This window comes from Thermobia domestica, chromosome 13 (genome assembly GCF_964235325.1).
Source record: "Thermobia domestica chromosome 13, izTheDome1.hap1.1, whole genome shotgun sequence".
Classification (NCBI taxonomy): domain Eukaryota; kingdom Metazoa; phylum Arthropoda; class Insecta; order Zygentoma; family Lepismatidae; genus Thermobia; species Thermobia domestica.
Window position 1 is genome coordinate 184,751,875 of NC_137466.1, and position 14,811 is coordinate 184,766,685.

General features: G+C 34.4%; 1 protein-coding gene across 1 annotated transcript; it reads left to right on the plus strand.

Annotated features, from left to right (window-relative positions):
* Nucleotides 1–1,080: 1,080 nt before the first annotated feature.
* On the plus strand, nt 1,081–14,483 carry LOC145667889 (bile acid-sensitive ion channel-like). Its single transcript, XM_081735319.1, has 6 exons — nt 1,081–1,320; nt 4,836–4,967; nt 5,090–5,252; nt 10,595–10,771; nt 13,366–13,511; nt 14,049–14,483. Exons 1-6 carry the CDS (start codon nt 1,081–1,083, stop codon nt 14,481–14,483), a joined length of 1,293 nt encoding a protein of 430 aa, XP_081591445.1.
* Nucleotides 14,484–14,811: the final 328 nt, after the last annotated feature.

Genomic DNA, 14,811 nt, shown 5'->3' on the forward strand with positions numbered 1-14,811 from the left:
AAGGCTTGCCTTATTTTTTTTATCTAAACAAAAAATAAAGATCAATTACTGAAGTACGTAGTATATAAACAGCTGTTTCATTGCTACGTTACCTTATAAGCTCCAGGTTTATTTTAATCTGAAAGCGCTTTCTAGATACTATATAAAACATTTGAAATTTATATCGAAATGGAATTAGGAATAACGTTTAAAACAAATACTGCCGCAACTCAGAAATTAAGTAAAGTAGAATTTATAATAAAATAACATGATATATGTAAAATCTTATTATATATACATATCTAATTATAAATAACAATATCTAGTGAGATTAAAATCCAATAAATTTTACGAGACGTATCATGGAACAGATGGATGGACAGACACACAATATCAGCAAAGTGAATGGCAGAACCATTGTTCGCTAGCTAGTGAATGCTCAGAGAGCTGTACTTTCTCTATGGTAAATAAGGAAGAAATACAATTATGACAAAGGTCATGTCCTCCTTTGAAATATAATTTAATATTAAGAGTAATTACTTGTTCTAGGAATGAATGTTAAAAAATATTGTTTCACTTTTTAGATTAAGTTCAATAAATATTGTATTTTGCGCAGAAGTAAAACATTTCTTCAAGTCGATATTACTATTACTTGAAGAATAGTAAATGAAAATACAGTCAATAATATCCAATTAGGTAAAAAAAAATCATTCTTGGCGACTTTAAAGAATAGTAAGTACATATTAATTAGTTTAGTCTTTATTCAAAACTTCACTCAAAAGAAGAGTCCTTGTGAGTTGAAATTTGAAAGTCCTTACGCTTGTCATATTTCTCCCCAGAAGAACACTAAAGTTTCTTAAAACTATTTGCCTTATGGAGCACAATTACAAAATTTAATGAAATATTGGAAAATTGAAGTTGAAAGATTTGACATGATAAATATTTTGTTAAGGATTATGTATTCTTGAAAATAACCAAAGTTTCTCTATTTGGTGGCTTAGCGAATTTTCCCAATGGCCTTGAATTTTAATAGAGTTGTTGGGTACTAAAAGATATGTATTATTTCTGAACACTTGGTCAAATCGAAATCACCGGTGTAAAATGTATAATGGAAGTGTAAAATCGTTGAGATACAAAAAGGCAACACCTGCTATTATATATGTGATTGGTCGCCATCTTCAACAATCATCCTCAGGATCGAAGTTAAGGAATCCTCCACGGCCTTTCCACAAACGAAGGACTACACGTCTTTGTGCCTCTTCTGCTAAAAGTAGAAGAAACTGTCAACGATTGCTTCGATGGATCATTACTATAGGTTGCATTGTTGTGGTTGTGTTTCAGGTATCTTGTTTACCTTTCTTGTAACTACGAACAGTTTCCTTGTCAGTAGATTAAGCAAAAACAATTAGAAATTACGTGATGCATAGAACAGAATATGAAATAGTGTTGGTTGAGGTTTTACGTTTTTATAGTTAATATTGAATGTTCGAAATATTTCTCATTCAGATTTCCCGAATAGATGTATAAAAACTATTGTTTGGACTCTAATATATTGTGAATATATACTCTAATATATTGTGAAATTGATAGATATGGGATGAGGTGTATAAACGCACCATAGATTGAGTACATGAATCTGAAAGATTGTACCATGCTACAACGCGAAAAATGGATACTTGGAAAGTAGAAAAAATGAATTATAGTTACTATATTTTTGGAAGTATGACAAAGCAAGATAGCAAAGAACTATATAAAAATAGTATGTTTTATCATGATAGAAAAGCTTATGTTCTGAAAGTAATTGGGTTCCTACAGAAATATCATTTCCCTCGTAAAGATCTTGCAAAGCACTTACTTCTCTAAGTGCATTTAGTAATATTGCTAGGAAGCATTATCCCAGTTGAACACACATCAATCTAATTTTATCTAAAACTTATCTGCTATTTCTCTGTTATACTTGGGTTCATATATGAAAATCTTACGACTGTACTATCCTTTCGTTGTGTCCTAGTTATTCTAGAATTTGTATCAAAGGAACCGATTTGTTTATGAATTTCCGGTTTCCGTTACATTGGCTAGCATTGCAGTATTTTGTGCATTTTTGTCCCCTGATTAAAAGTTTCAGTGGGCATGAAGCCCGAAAACCCCACCTTTCTGAGATATCCGCTGATTATTATCGACAAAAAGGCATACGATCCTTTTCAAACTGAAAATAATAAGTAGGTGGACATTTTATCTATGAAGTATGAACGAGTTTCACTAGGCCATACCAGGAATTTGAGGTCGCTGATTCTGAATCTGAGGTCTGTTAACCTCTATCAAGGTCAGGTCCAAGGTCATTTGAAGGTCAAATCGACATGGAACGTTGCAAAAATGTGAAAAATGTACATGAATGTCCTTTGTAGCGCTGAATCCAATTATTCATTTTCTTCACCCAACAAGGTCACTTCAAGGTCATTGCAGGGTCTTTCAAGATCAAACTTGAAAAATGACAAAAATCTAAAAAAAAATCATACATAGGTTTTAAGGAAGCTGATTCCGAATCTGAGGACTGTGTTAATTGAATTTACCATTAATATTGTCCATTTAGTTTCCCAGTCATTTGTTTGCAATGTCTTCTACAATAAAGATTTGGTCTGCATCTCACATCTCGTCATTCTTGAACTTCAACCTCCAGTATTTCACCTTCATTTTCATCGTTGTTCACATTACTATTACCAGCAGGTTGTATGTATCCCAGTAGAGCTCGACTAGACTATTTGATTTGTTGTTGATGTCGAGCGCATCCTAAAAGCCATAGGACACTGGCTGTATGTGCACAACCAAGTGTCTTAGAACTGGGGTTAAAAGTGCAACAATACCCTAATATCGGACCATCTTGTACTTCCATGGCCTGCAATAGGTATTTTTTTTTTACTCTAGAACCCTATATATTGTGAAGTATCTGTGTAATTATAGTGACATAATTGTGAGATAACTGATTAAACTTTTAAATTACTTCACCAAATTCAATTATTTATTAAATTGCGGCTATGTTCTACAGAATCATGAACTCTCTTTCAAATCCAAAGGAATAAAAAACTTTTCATTAAGATTGTACATTCCCAGACAGCTTCTGTAATCACATATTTGTAATTGTTACTTTCGAAATTGTCAATAAGCTCGACTAGTTTTCCTCTTGCCTCACCGCGTTCCTTTTTGGCTAGCATGATATATCCAAGTTCATCGAACGCTAGTGTCATCACTTTACAGCCAGACAAAAACACAGACGACTCATCAGCTGGGGGCATTCGCCACGAAGTTTAGAAAGGTGCAGGATCATCGGAGGCAAGCAGATCCCACCATTGGAGGACGAACGACTCCATGTCCCGACATTACCATTCTGTCGGTTCATCGCCGCACACGCATTTTGAGTTTGACATCAGAGTAGTGGCAAGAAGGTGTAGAAGAATATCATCTTAGAAACTTACCGCAGAGAGAATTCGACGCCCCTAGTAGACCAGCAGCATTGAGTTCCAGTTGTTGCCTAACTGCAGTACATTCAGGTTCCTTCAGGGAAAACCTTTCATCATCTGGATGCCCAGGACGACACCAGTCATAACGGAATGTCAGGCTAGTGCCCTTCCTTTATTTCTTAATTATATCCTTTCTCTCTCTCACCTATTCCCAAACTAATCATTCTCAAAATTAAGACATTTAAATTTCATTTAAATTCAACCATAATTTACAGTTAAGTACCGTGTTGTACATCAGTTTCATCCCCAATTTGTTGCGTTCATTTAATTTGTATTCTGAGCTACAACTGATGGCACAGCACCGGCACAATTTGGATTTTTTAGATTTTTCCGACGGTTTTTCAAGTTTGACCTTGAAGTGACCCTGAAGTGACCTTGTCGTGAACTTGTCGGGTCAACAAAATGACATGATAGGATCCAGCGACTCAAAATACATTTATGTACTTCTTGTTCTAATTTTTGCAACGTTCTCTCTCGATTTGACCTTCAAATGACCTTGAACATGACGTCATGGAGGATAACCGACTTTGGATTCGACATCAGCGATCCCAAAAGCCAATGTATGACCTAGTGAGACTCGTTCATACTTCATAGATAAAATGCTCACCGAATTATTATTTTCAGTTTACAAGGGAGTGTATGCATTTAAGTGTCAATAATAATCAGCGGATATCTTTAAAATGTGGGGTTTTCGGGCTTCGTTCCCATTGAGTCTCTTCATCAGGGGACCAAAATATACAACATACTGCAATACCAGAAAATTTAATGGAAACTGGATTTCCATAAGATCTCAACGGGGTCCTTTCCTAATTCACAAAGTAAGAAGTCTTGCTCAACTTAGAAAATGCCAAGGATATTCATTGAACTTTTTTTGAAACATTTATTGATTATTTAAGATTAGAGTAATATGTTAAGTAAGTCTTTGTAGTTATCTCACTTATTTATACTGTATCTCTGCTAGATTTATAATCTTGTATGCGTTATTTGAAGCTGAATGTTTGTCATTTGAGGTAAAAGACAAAAGTAACTTCAAAATGATTAGCATATTACACTCATTAACTGACTTTAATACTTACTTTAGTGTATACCAACATAATACATCTAGGTGAAACACGTGTTGACTGGAACAAGTTACATTCTAGCAAACATTAAGTAATTGTATTACAAAGCAGACATTATGTTAAGTAATATAACACAAGTGCATTGTTATTTTGAACACAGTGTTTACTGTACATTCTTCCCAATAATTAAATATCGAACGTTCATGTATTAGTATAAACATATATATTTTTGTTATCTGATCTTTAAATCTGATCTGATCTTTAAATCCATTTCTTACAGCTGAAAGAATGCTTTCGAAAGTACAGAAATCCTGAGATTTCACAGCGCACAACTTTACTTCTTAGAGAGAAAGAACAACCTCCAGCAATAACCATATGCCGTTATCCAACTTACAAACCTTCACTTCAAAATGTAAGTACAACTTTGTCCTACAAAAATTATAGCTTCAACTAACAACTGCTACATTTCATTAACTGTTGATAGAAACAAAATAATTCGTTTAGTGTCTTAAATTATGTTTTGCTTTTTTTTAGGTAGTTCTCACCACTAACCTTCAAGTTAGAAATCTTAGCTATCTCTTAAGTCTCAAGAAAATACATGGGAGTATGCAAAAAGTTTGGGAAAATGGAACTTACAATACTAAAGAGTTAATAGAGCTTGAATCTACTTGGTATATTAATGGCAATAAAATACACTGTAAGTAATTTAAAATATTAATTACGTTTGCCTCTTGCTTTTGTCTTCTAATTAATTTTTTATCTTTTGCATCACTATACCAAAATATAAAATATCGTAAAACTCATCTAATTTGTAATTTATAGAAAGAAAGCAAAAATAAATAAAAACGAGTAAAAAAAAATAATGGAAGAAAAACTCAACTATTCCAAATTAATTTTCATTGCATAGAAACAATTACTTTTCTTACTTCATTAAATCGGCCTTCAACATTAGCCGGGAAACATACATGCAAACAGAGCAGAAAATTTAAAAAAAATCAACGAAACTGCAAACCTAAAATAAAAATGCACTAAAGAAACCGTTCCCATCGCCAAAAAATCAATTTGCTAAAATATGGACGCTTCATCGCTCAAAGAATGCCATTCAAAGCTACAAATATAACCAATAATTTGTAACATAATGACTTCTGCCTCCAAAACTCAGTCTCGCAAAATCTCCGTGTGCGAGCTCATCCTGTTTTACAATTTCTTTAAATCCTTCAGAGTATTTAAAAAATACCCTCGACGTCCAACCAAAAAGAGGGAAGCCGCCGAAAAACATCGCCCTCACAGAAGAAAAAGGAAAAAACAATTGCTACCCGCCTATAATGCTGGGACGCCAACTCCTTATTGGTCACCGTACAGGATTAAATTCAATTTTAATATTCAATGAATTAAAAACTTTCCATTCATCTTTATGAACTAAATAAGTGCCACCGAACAACTTCTACAAACTGTGTAGTAATAAAGTGTTTCTGTTAGTGTTAGTGCCAATTACAACAAACTAAAATAAAAACTTTAAATCCATAAATAATAAGCATTCATTAACATAAATCTAATTCTATTGCAGTTTCTTTACAAATGCCTAAACTCTGCTCTACCATCTAAATGTCTGTTTTTAGGCTAAGTGTTGTTTGCAGTCCAACACTAATCAAATTTTTTCTAAAAACTAAATTCCAAATTAAATTAATTTTAAAAAACAAAGGTACTCGCATTGAGTCTCACACACTATCTTTGCTATTAATAAATGTTTCCTTTTACTCACAATTTCCTTCACGAAATTTGTATACCTTACATTTACTCTAATAATCTCCCTCGTAAAATAAACATAAAAATACGTTCTAAATTTATAGTATAAAAATCTCATCTAAAAAAAACATTTAGTGTGCGCTGTGCCCCTGAGCTCAGGTAAGCCTCAGTAGCATGGGCACACAACGATATTGTTTTGATCTATCATAATAAAAACACTAGAGATATATTAACGTGATTATTTTCATTCGTGTATTTTACAATTGACTTACTTTAATCTTTACAGATAGAATAGGGAAGAAGTAACGTTTAACTTCAAATAGAATCCTTACTCAACTGAACTCAATTTCTGGTGCAATAGCCTACTAATCTGCTTGTGATACTCGTGGGGTGGTCAGTCAATGGGCTTCCCTCGCCTGCTGGCTCCCTAGACCGAAATCCGTTACCTTTTTCCCTTTAAATAGCCCCCTAATTATCCTTTTGAAGGAATGTCAGCATTCTCTGCTGAGTATGAACGGTCCAAACTAATATATTTCATATGACCAAACGCAGCCCTGCTTGACTTTACTAATCTCATGAGAATTGATAATCCAGTTCAGCTAAGGTGTTGGAATGCATACAACCCTCACTAATCAGTTAAATGACACCTTTCGCTTCAGGATAACCATGCTGTGAAATTTGCCATATAAATTACTGTATTAATTTAATCGTAAGAAATGTAGAAATGTCTACAATAGTTGTCATACAAAAAAAAAATAGTCTTGGTAATGTATAAGTCAAACTTACTCTTAGCATGAAAAATCTAGTCATACTCTTAAGAGATAAGTAAGTCAAATTTACTATTTATTTCAGTTGTATTTTACTGATACAACGCCTAATTCTAGGTCGAATATTTTACGTTTCTATTATCTTTGTTTGGTATTCAGCAACGCCGATCAACTGACAACGTGCTGTGTCTTGTAACTTGTCTTTATGCAATATAAACTGAAAATAGTTTACATGCAACTTAAATCTCATTTTTTTAAATGAATAGTTATTTCATTAAAAGGAGTTTAACACGTGAAAGAAAATACACGAACGAAATAAAAATATTGAACCACTAATTGGTTCACCTAGAGGCCATACTGTTCAACGTATCTCAATCAAATTTTAAACTTAAGGTGCTTATGCGACCATTAGGTTTTCTTTTCGAATTTTCTTCCTAACCGTAAAAGTAAGGGTAGTTTATTTCGGGCCAAGAATTTAAAACAAAAATATGATTTTCTCAAAAATGGCTCCAACGACTTTGTTTATATTTCAGAAATCAATTTTCCCAAAACAAACCCATTATGTGGAATCATTGGTTTCTCTGAGAGAAAATCGATAAGAGGTATTTTATTCTTGTGGTGAGTTTTTTTTTTTTTTCAATAACAACTCTTGCCACTTTGTTTATGTTTCGCAAAGAAATATCTCATTCATAATTCTATAATTTTGTGCAAATTATCCGTTACCAAAAATTTACAAGGGGTAGTTTGCTGGGGAGATGAGTTCCTTTTCAGTGTAGCATCTCACAAACGACACAGGCGATTTTGACCATATATCACTAATAAATATTTCATTATTATTGTTATACTGTTGCATTAATCATATTCTTTAGAATATCCAAAAGGGGTAGTTTACACTTGAGCTGATTTCTTTGACAATTTTGTGAAATACCACCAATATATTTTGATCTTTTTGAGAGACAAATATTTCATAATAACCCTAATATATGGCATAAGCTATTCCTTTTGAAAAAAATCAACAAGGATTAGTTTCCTTTTGAAAATGAGTTTCCGTTTGGTAAAGTTTTCCGAAAACGCTTCAGAATTGTGTTCGTATTTTAGAAAGAAAATGTTTTAATAATAAATGTAACACAGCATGACTTAGTTTAAAGAATTGGAGCCAGAAATTTTAGTACGGTGGCCCGTACCTTTTATTCTAGTTATGAAACCACATTTTATGACGGAAGGTTCTTGAATCGAATCTTTTCAGGGACGGTTCCGGGCCGGTCAGTGCAGCTCCGGGCCGGTAACTTTATCCCATATAGCCTATTTCAACAGAAGCTTATCTGTAGTTTTCTGGATTAATAGTGCTATTATTATTACCTATGGAACTGTAAGGCCTCAGGCATACCTGTTAGTTGTCGTACATACAGTATGTGCTGTCTTGCTTTCCAATTTCTTTGCAGTCAATTCAACCATCATATAAACGACAAGCGTCAAGTCAAGAAATATCAAAACAGCTCTGGTAATATGAAAGAATTCCCTAATTTGTAAACCACATTTTAACATTTCACATTTATTAAAAGTGAATAAAAATGATTTAAAAAAAGACACATACGTATCACATATACTCGTTATCGAAATTTACAGAGTAGCATAGCACTTCGAATGGCACATTTTTGTGAACAATTGTTTGTAAATGCGCGGAAGCCGTATCTAGCTTTTCTTCTTGGCGTTTCTTTGAAACTTTGTGTATGTAATTTGAAAAGACTCTTGGAAAATGACGGAAGCTATAGGGTTATTCGAAAAGCGCACCGTTTTTTTTTTAAGAAAAATCAAATTATAAACATTATTTTTTTTAAAACACACTAACAAAATTCATAATCATGTTCATTACACATTTCTATTTTAGGTATAGTGAATGACGTCGGGTATATGACCTCCTCTACTGCTCTGACATGCAATAACTCTGTCCATGAAATTCGCTGTGGCCCTGACTAACAGCCACACTGTCACGAAGCATCTCAATGTTTCACTCAGAACGACCACTACGACGACGCCAAGGACTTTTAATGTTCACTGTTGAACCCGTTTAAATGGACGTTTTCATAAGTCTGCAAACTGTTGATTCATTCGGTGCTTCATTTCGGCTTAGAACCACACAAAGTCGTCTGGCAGCTCTCCGTGCTGATAAAAAGTTTTTACAATTAGCACACGTTGCGCTATAGTAAAATGCTCCATGGCTAGACACAGACAGAAGAAATGCGAAAAACTTAGACTAAGGCGACAATCGGAATGTTGAGCAAAAATACAAAACAATGTCGGAAACCGAGAAACAAAAATTTGCCAGACGATAACCATTTTTGAATAGCCCTTTATGTTTATCATGACAGCAATCTTATTAATGAAGGTCACAACGATTGGTTATGTGTTTTGCAAATATTTATATATTTAATCCCAACGAGCTCATCTGTCGGAATGTCTCTTTTCTTTCGCCGTGAACGTTCAGGCAGAGCTGGTCTGTTTTGTCCTAGCATTACTACAAAATAGCTGAACAAGTCAATTTCTTTAGTTGAGAAGGGGTGTGCGAAGCAAACGAATACAGGGAAGAAAATGCTGTTTTCCTGTTAATTTTCCAGTCCTTTTTCAATTAGGTAAAATATATTTTCTAAAATAGAAATTTTCCAATTTGGCGAAAAGATTATCATTCATTTTACATCACATAAACTCATTGAAACTGCTACCACAATAATTTTTACAGTAACGAATTTTCAACTACGAATGTCTTTGGGGAGAGTCAATTTTGGATTATGCATTTCTCAAAACTATGAATGAAAAATGTACTAAAACAGCAACTAGAGCCTTCTATTTCAAGTGTGTCGTCGGAAAATATGTGAAGCAGCCCAGCCCGGCTTCCCTCTTACAGAGGAAACCTTCCCTTCGGTTTGGGAAAAGAATTGAATGACTTCGGCAGTGTTGCCAATTTTCCATTCAGTCATTTGTTCTTGTAGAGAGTGAAGATCGAAGGCTACGTAGAATGGCTAACAAAACAGTACATAGCGAAGTCCGTGAAATAATTCATTGTGGCAACCCTGTTCACATCAAACTATTGAAAGATTTCTATCACAGCAACTTGTCCGTCCTTTCTCGAGGGATGTACGGGAAAGCACACATTGACAGCAGCACCAGAAAGAATACACTTGAAATAGAAAAGCTCTGGCACTATTTTTCTCTGCTTTACTGCTACCTGATATCGGCACCATCAATCAAAAAAGAATGAGTTGTTTTCATTATATAGTGAGAAAATTAGCGAACAAGTTAACTCTTCTAATTGCCTTAAATTCGAGGGTTCATTAAAATATATAAATTCTTGAGTGATTAAGCAAAGTAGTCATAGGCTTTACCAAGATAATATGATAAATTCGTCGATTTTCTTCCGTAAATTTTAATTAAATAATTACGTAGGATTTAAATGATAATAGAGAAACTACATGTAGTCAATAAAATACTGTAATTCCTTAAAATAAATTTTGTTTTTCTAATTTTTCAGACAAAGATGTGAAATTTAAAAGACAATTGTATTTCAACTACGGAAGTTGTACAACAATTATTTTGGATATCATAATAGGGAAAAATAATGAGTTTGACATTACATTGAGAAATTATGAAAATGACAAGAATGTCCAATACCATCTATACATGCATGATCAATCAGAACCTTGGACAGGTAGTTATTACACATTTCATATCTATCAAAATAATTGTTTTGTATAATGTAATTTATCATATCTCTTACTAAGTAAGTTTTGTGGTGCACAAACACCTTGTTCATGAATTTTCTTGAGAATCTCCCATTTCCCCCGGAATTCCGTCATTCCATCCTGTAATTCCATCCGCTCAGTCTCCTTTCGCCTACACTGCATAATCATGGGACGTAAAACATAAATACTGTAATACATTTCATTTTATTTATAGAATCTAACTTCTATAAATGTATAATATTCTTAGCGTTTAACAAAAAATATTTCAAACATCATAGAGTCCACAAAACTCTGTACTCGATAACCCTATAGTCGGCTGCACCCTGGCAGGGCGAGAAACCCCTCGCGGAGACATTATGTCCAATGCAAATATTATTGCTGCCGTCACAGTGAATGAAAAAAATGTCGGAAAGTGACGAAGATTTTGACGTTGAGGATTCCACGATACTAGCCGCTATAATATCACATAGTGAGAGACTAAAAGCTGTTGAAACCTCCCTTCAGTGTTTTGAACAGGGTGCGCCGGTAATGGACTTACTGTAGCTTTGTCGTCTTCATGATGAAGCAGAAATCGCTGAGTGAAGTGCGTAAAACAACAGAACATTACACATTTCTTGAAAACAAACAAGCTAGTTTTTGCGAAGTCGGCTAGTCAATTTTCAATATAGACAGTTCCATGCCTACATAAAGTATGTCTCTGAGATCTGTCTTATCAGCTAAAATTAGTGTGCAGTATGTATTCATTAATTTTCATTTTCATGTATAGTAAAGCCTTCATAAAGTACGTATGTATCTCTCCTTTGTTTAAGGATAATTGAGCAGTATTATTCTTTGTTGTATTGTCAAGCAACCAATACATACAAGTACACAACTGTAATTTCTGAGCAAACACTCGTACTTATTCTTTTTAAAGCCCATTCCCGATAACCCGGCATTTTCATAAATTGGGCCACCCTTCGGTCCCCATTATGCCGATTTTTCGTGACTCTATTGCATATATATTTACAAGATGTTGTTGAACTCTACCGACAAATTGTAAGAGGTGGTTTGTCATTGACCTGTGGGAAAACGTTTTAGGGTCAGGGTTGTCCAAAATCGTTTTTTAAAAAAGCCCAATTTTAACACGCGCATATTCAAATTCACAAAACCGTCTAGTGCGGTCCATATCATTGTAAAGGAAGTCTTCATACGTATCCAAGGATCCATACTTCATTCTCACCTTAAGACGGGTTCAAAGCAGGGAAAAGTTTATTCTTGACAACAGTGAACACAGAAAGCTTCGATGAAAGTCGGAAGTTTTCGAGATCGCCAGCTCCGCAGTTCCTTGTGTCCGGAATAACGCATGCAGCAGAGTATTTTGCCAAGATATATTTCCCATATAAGCATCAAACAAAAGAACACAGCATGCGTTATTCCGCTGTACAATCCTAATACTTCAACTTATTGCAGAAGTAGTCCGTGTTCATTGTCGTGTAGGGTTACCTTTTACCTACATTGGAACCACCTTGAAATCAGACCATATCCGAGAATTGTGCTGAGAGGAAGTTTCAGAATTACACTCTGTAGGGAATTCCTTGAACATCCACTGCATATTGATGAAATATGGATTTACTCCATGGTTTTTTTTTTTTCGGATTCGAATTAGCCGTGTTGAAATTGAGCTTTTTCTATGATTTTGGATAGCCCTAGCTCTGAAAAGATACACTTTCCTCCAGAGGTTCATATGAACTTCCATATGAACATATATATATATATATTAGAAGATCGTATTGACCTGAAGAATATGATATGGTTAAGTGTGAAATCTCATCCGTAGTTTGCAAGAAAATCGAGAAACATTGATTTTTGTAAGTCTAAAATCTGATGCTCTCCCACAACAAGGCCATCTATTAAGGTACAAGGGGTATCAAAAAGCAAGTGCAACCACCTAGAAGAAATGCACTCTGGAGAATTCGGACACCATGAGAGTATTAGTCTTTCTCTACGTAGTCACGGTGCCTAGCCGACACATTTTTGCAATCGGCTCTTCACTTTTCGAAAGCCTATTTTGTAATATACTGCAGTTTGGCTTTAAAACCAGTGTTCAATCTCAGAAATGACGTCATTCCGACCAAAATGCATTGTTAGTGTTGCTCGCTGGTATCTGTAAAGAATGTTCCATTTGAATTGGTAACGAAAAATCATTCCTAATTGTGTGATTTCTATGGTACACTTCCATACGAACCTGCTCAGCAATACACTCCTGCTGAGTGTCTGAGTACAAGAGCTTGTTTACTGGGTGTATACAGAGGTTGTGACTTTAGTCCATCCCTGTGTTATTTTGGTGAGTTTCTCATCAGACACTAGAGTAGACATCTGATTCGTACGAATCTTACTAATGTATCAAATGTCGGAGGGGGAATATTCTTTTCTTTCAATTTCTATCCCACGATTTCTCACAACCATTACAAATTATGATTGTTATAGTAACTCAGATCATTAATTAAAACAGCTAATAAGCAATGTATCTGTGGACCTTAAAAATCAATTGTAATAATTTGGAGTCTATATTATTTTCCAGAGCTAGACATTGATTGGATAAAGGAAAATCCTGTAACAGTGAAGGTTGGTGAACATGTCAAAACTGGGCTTAGAATCAAGTATCTACATTCGATTAATCAACTTCAAAATCCTTGTATCGATGACCCAACTTACATACATTCAACAGTAAGTATTGCTTTCTAACAATTTAAGAATTGAACTCCGCTATTCACAAAACAAACACTTTATAGTTTCAAATGCTGACATCCCACAATGTCCAAACGCTCATATAACACAGAATTAAGCGACACTCTACTTAATTCACCTTTTATTCATTTGAGTTCTGAAGTATTTTCTGTTTGAACTTTGTGTTTTATAATAACATACAATATGAGATGAAAACTAACATTTCCACATGAGAGGAAAACCAATTGTATTCTCATTAAGAATCAAAAGAAGTGGTTGGTTATTATTATCATAGGAACAATTAGTTGATGCAGAAACACTTCAGCAAATAGTTATTGAACAAGTATAGTTTGACTAAGAAAGGATATGTTGCTGAAAAATCTGATCATAAAAGTCAAATTAGATTTAACTTTTGCATTCAATCAGAAGTCGAGAGTCACATCCATTTAAATGCGTCTTCAACACTAAAAACTTAGTCCGTTGATTAACTTACATTGAGAAATCTTGCTTTAGTAATTTCTCCTAACTCTTTTACAGTGTCTACTCATGTGTGCAAAGAAGTTATTAGCCCGAATATTCAACTGCAGTTTGCCTTGGCTTCAGCTACCAGATTTGCCTGAATGTCACCCAGAAGATTATAATGAAATACTTCTGCCAATTCTAGGATTAAATATGGATTTCTATGAGGATTGTTCTTGTTTTCGTCCGTGTCATAAGAAAATGTATCAAGTTATCAAATCCAATGTTAACCCTTCCGAAAGTAGGAAATCAGAGAGAACTATAAGCGTTGTTCGTGTAACTTCTAATCTTGTTGAACATATTGAAGAATACTGGAACTATGACGCATCTCAATTGCTTGCTGATGTTGGTGGATCTTTGGGTTTCTTGCTAGGCGTATCTGTGTTGAGTCTATTTCATATGTTGGAACAACTTTTCACAAGAATAAAGTCATGGTTTAGATGTTATATTTAGGATACTGAATCAAGATTGTACTCGCAAAATAAATATATCACTCTTACAAAGAAATACTATTATACGAGATAGTATCAAAAAGTTTTGAGAATAGTTGTGTAACACGTCAACAGATTGCAGCGCAAGGCTACACGCACAGTCATAGGGATTACCAATCTTCATAAGTTACTGTCTCAAAAGACATGATTCTATGCACATCGGTAGCTGTTCAGCTGGTACTGTTCTGATCACGTGCATTACCACGTCTGCAATTTCGTCATAGATAGCAAGTTAGAACACTGAGCGAACGTGAAATTTTGTGTATGAAACTGGACAAGTTCACCACAGA

Excerpts from the sequence above, each read along its gene's own strand:
- LOC145667889 (XM_081735319.1), top strand. The coding sequence starts at position 1,081 with ATGTATAATGGAAGTGTAAAATCGTTGAGATACAAAAAGGCAACACCT. Across the intron at positions 5,253-10,594 it reads TAATGGCAATAAAATACACT|ACAAAGATGTGAAATTTAAA; the intron begins GTAAGTAATTTA and ends CTAATTTTTCAG. Across the intron at positions 13,512-14,048 it reads CAACTTACATACATTCAACA|TGTCTACTCATGTGTGCAAA; the intron begins GTAAGTATTGCT and ends ACTCTTTTACAG.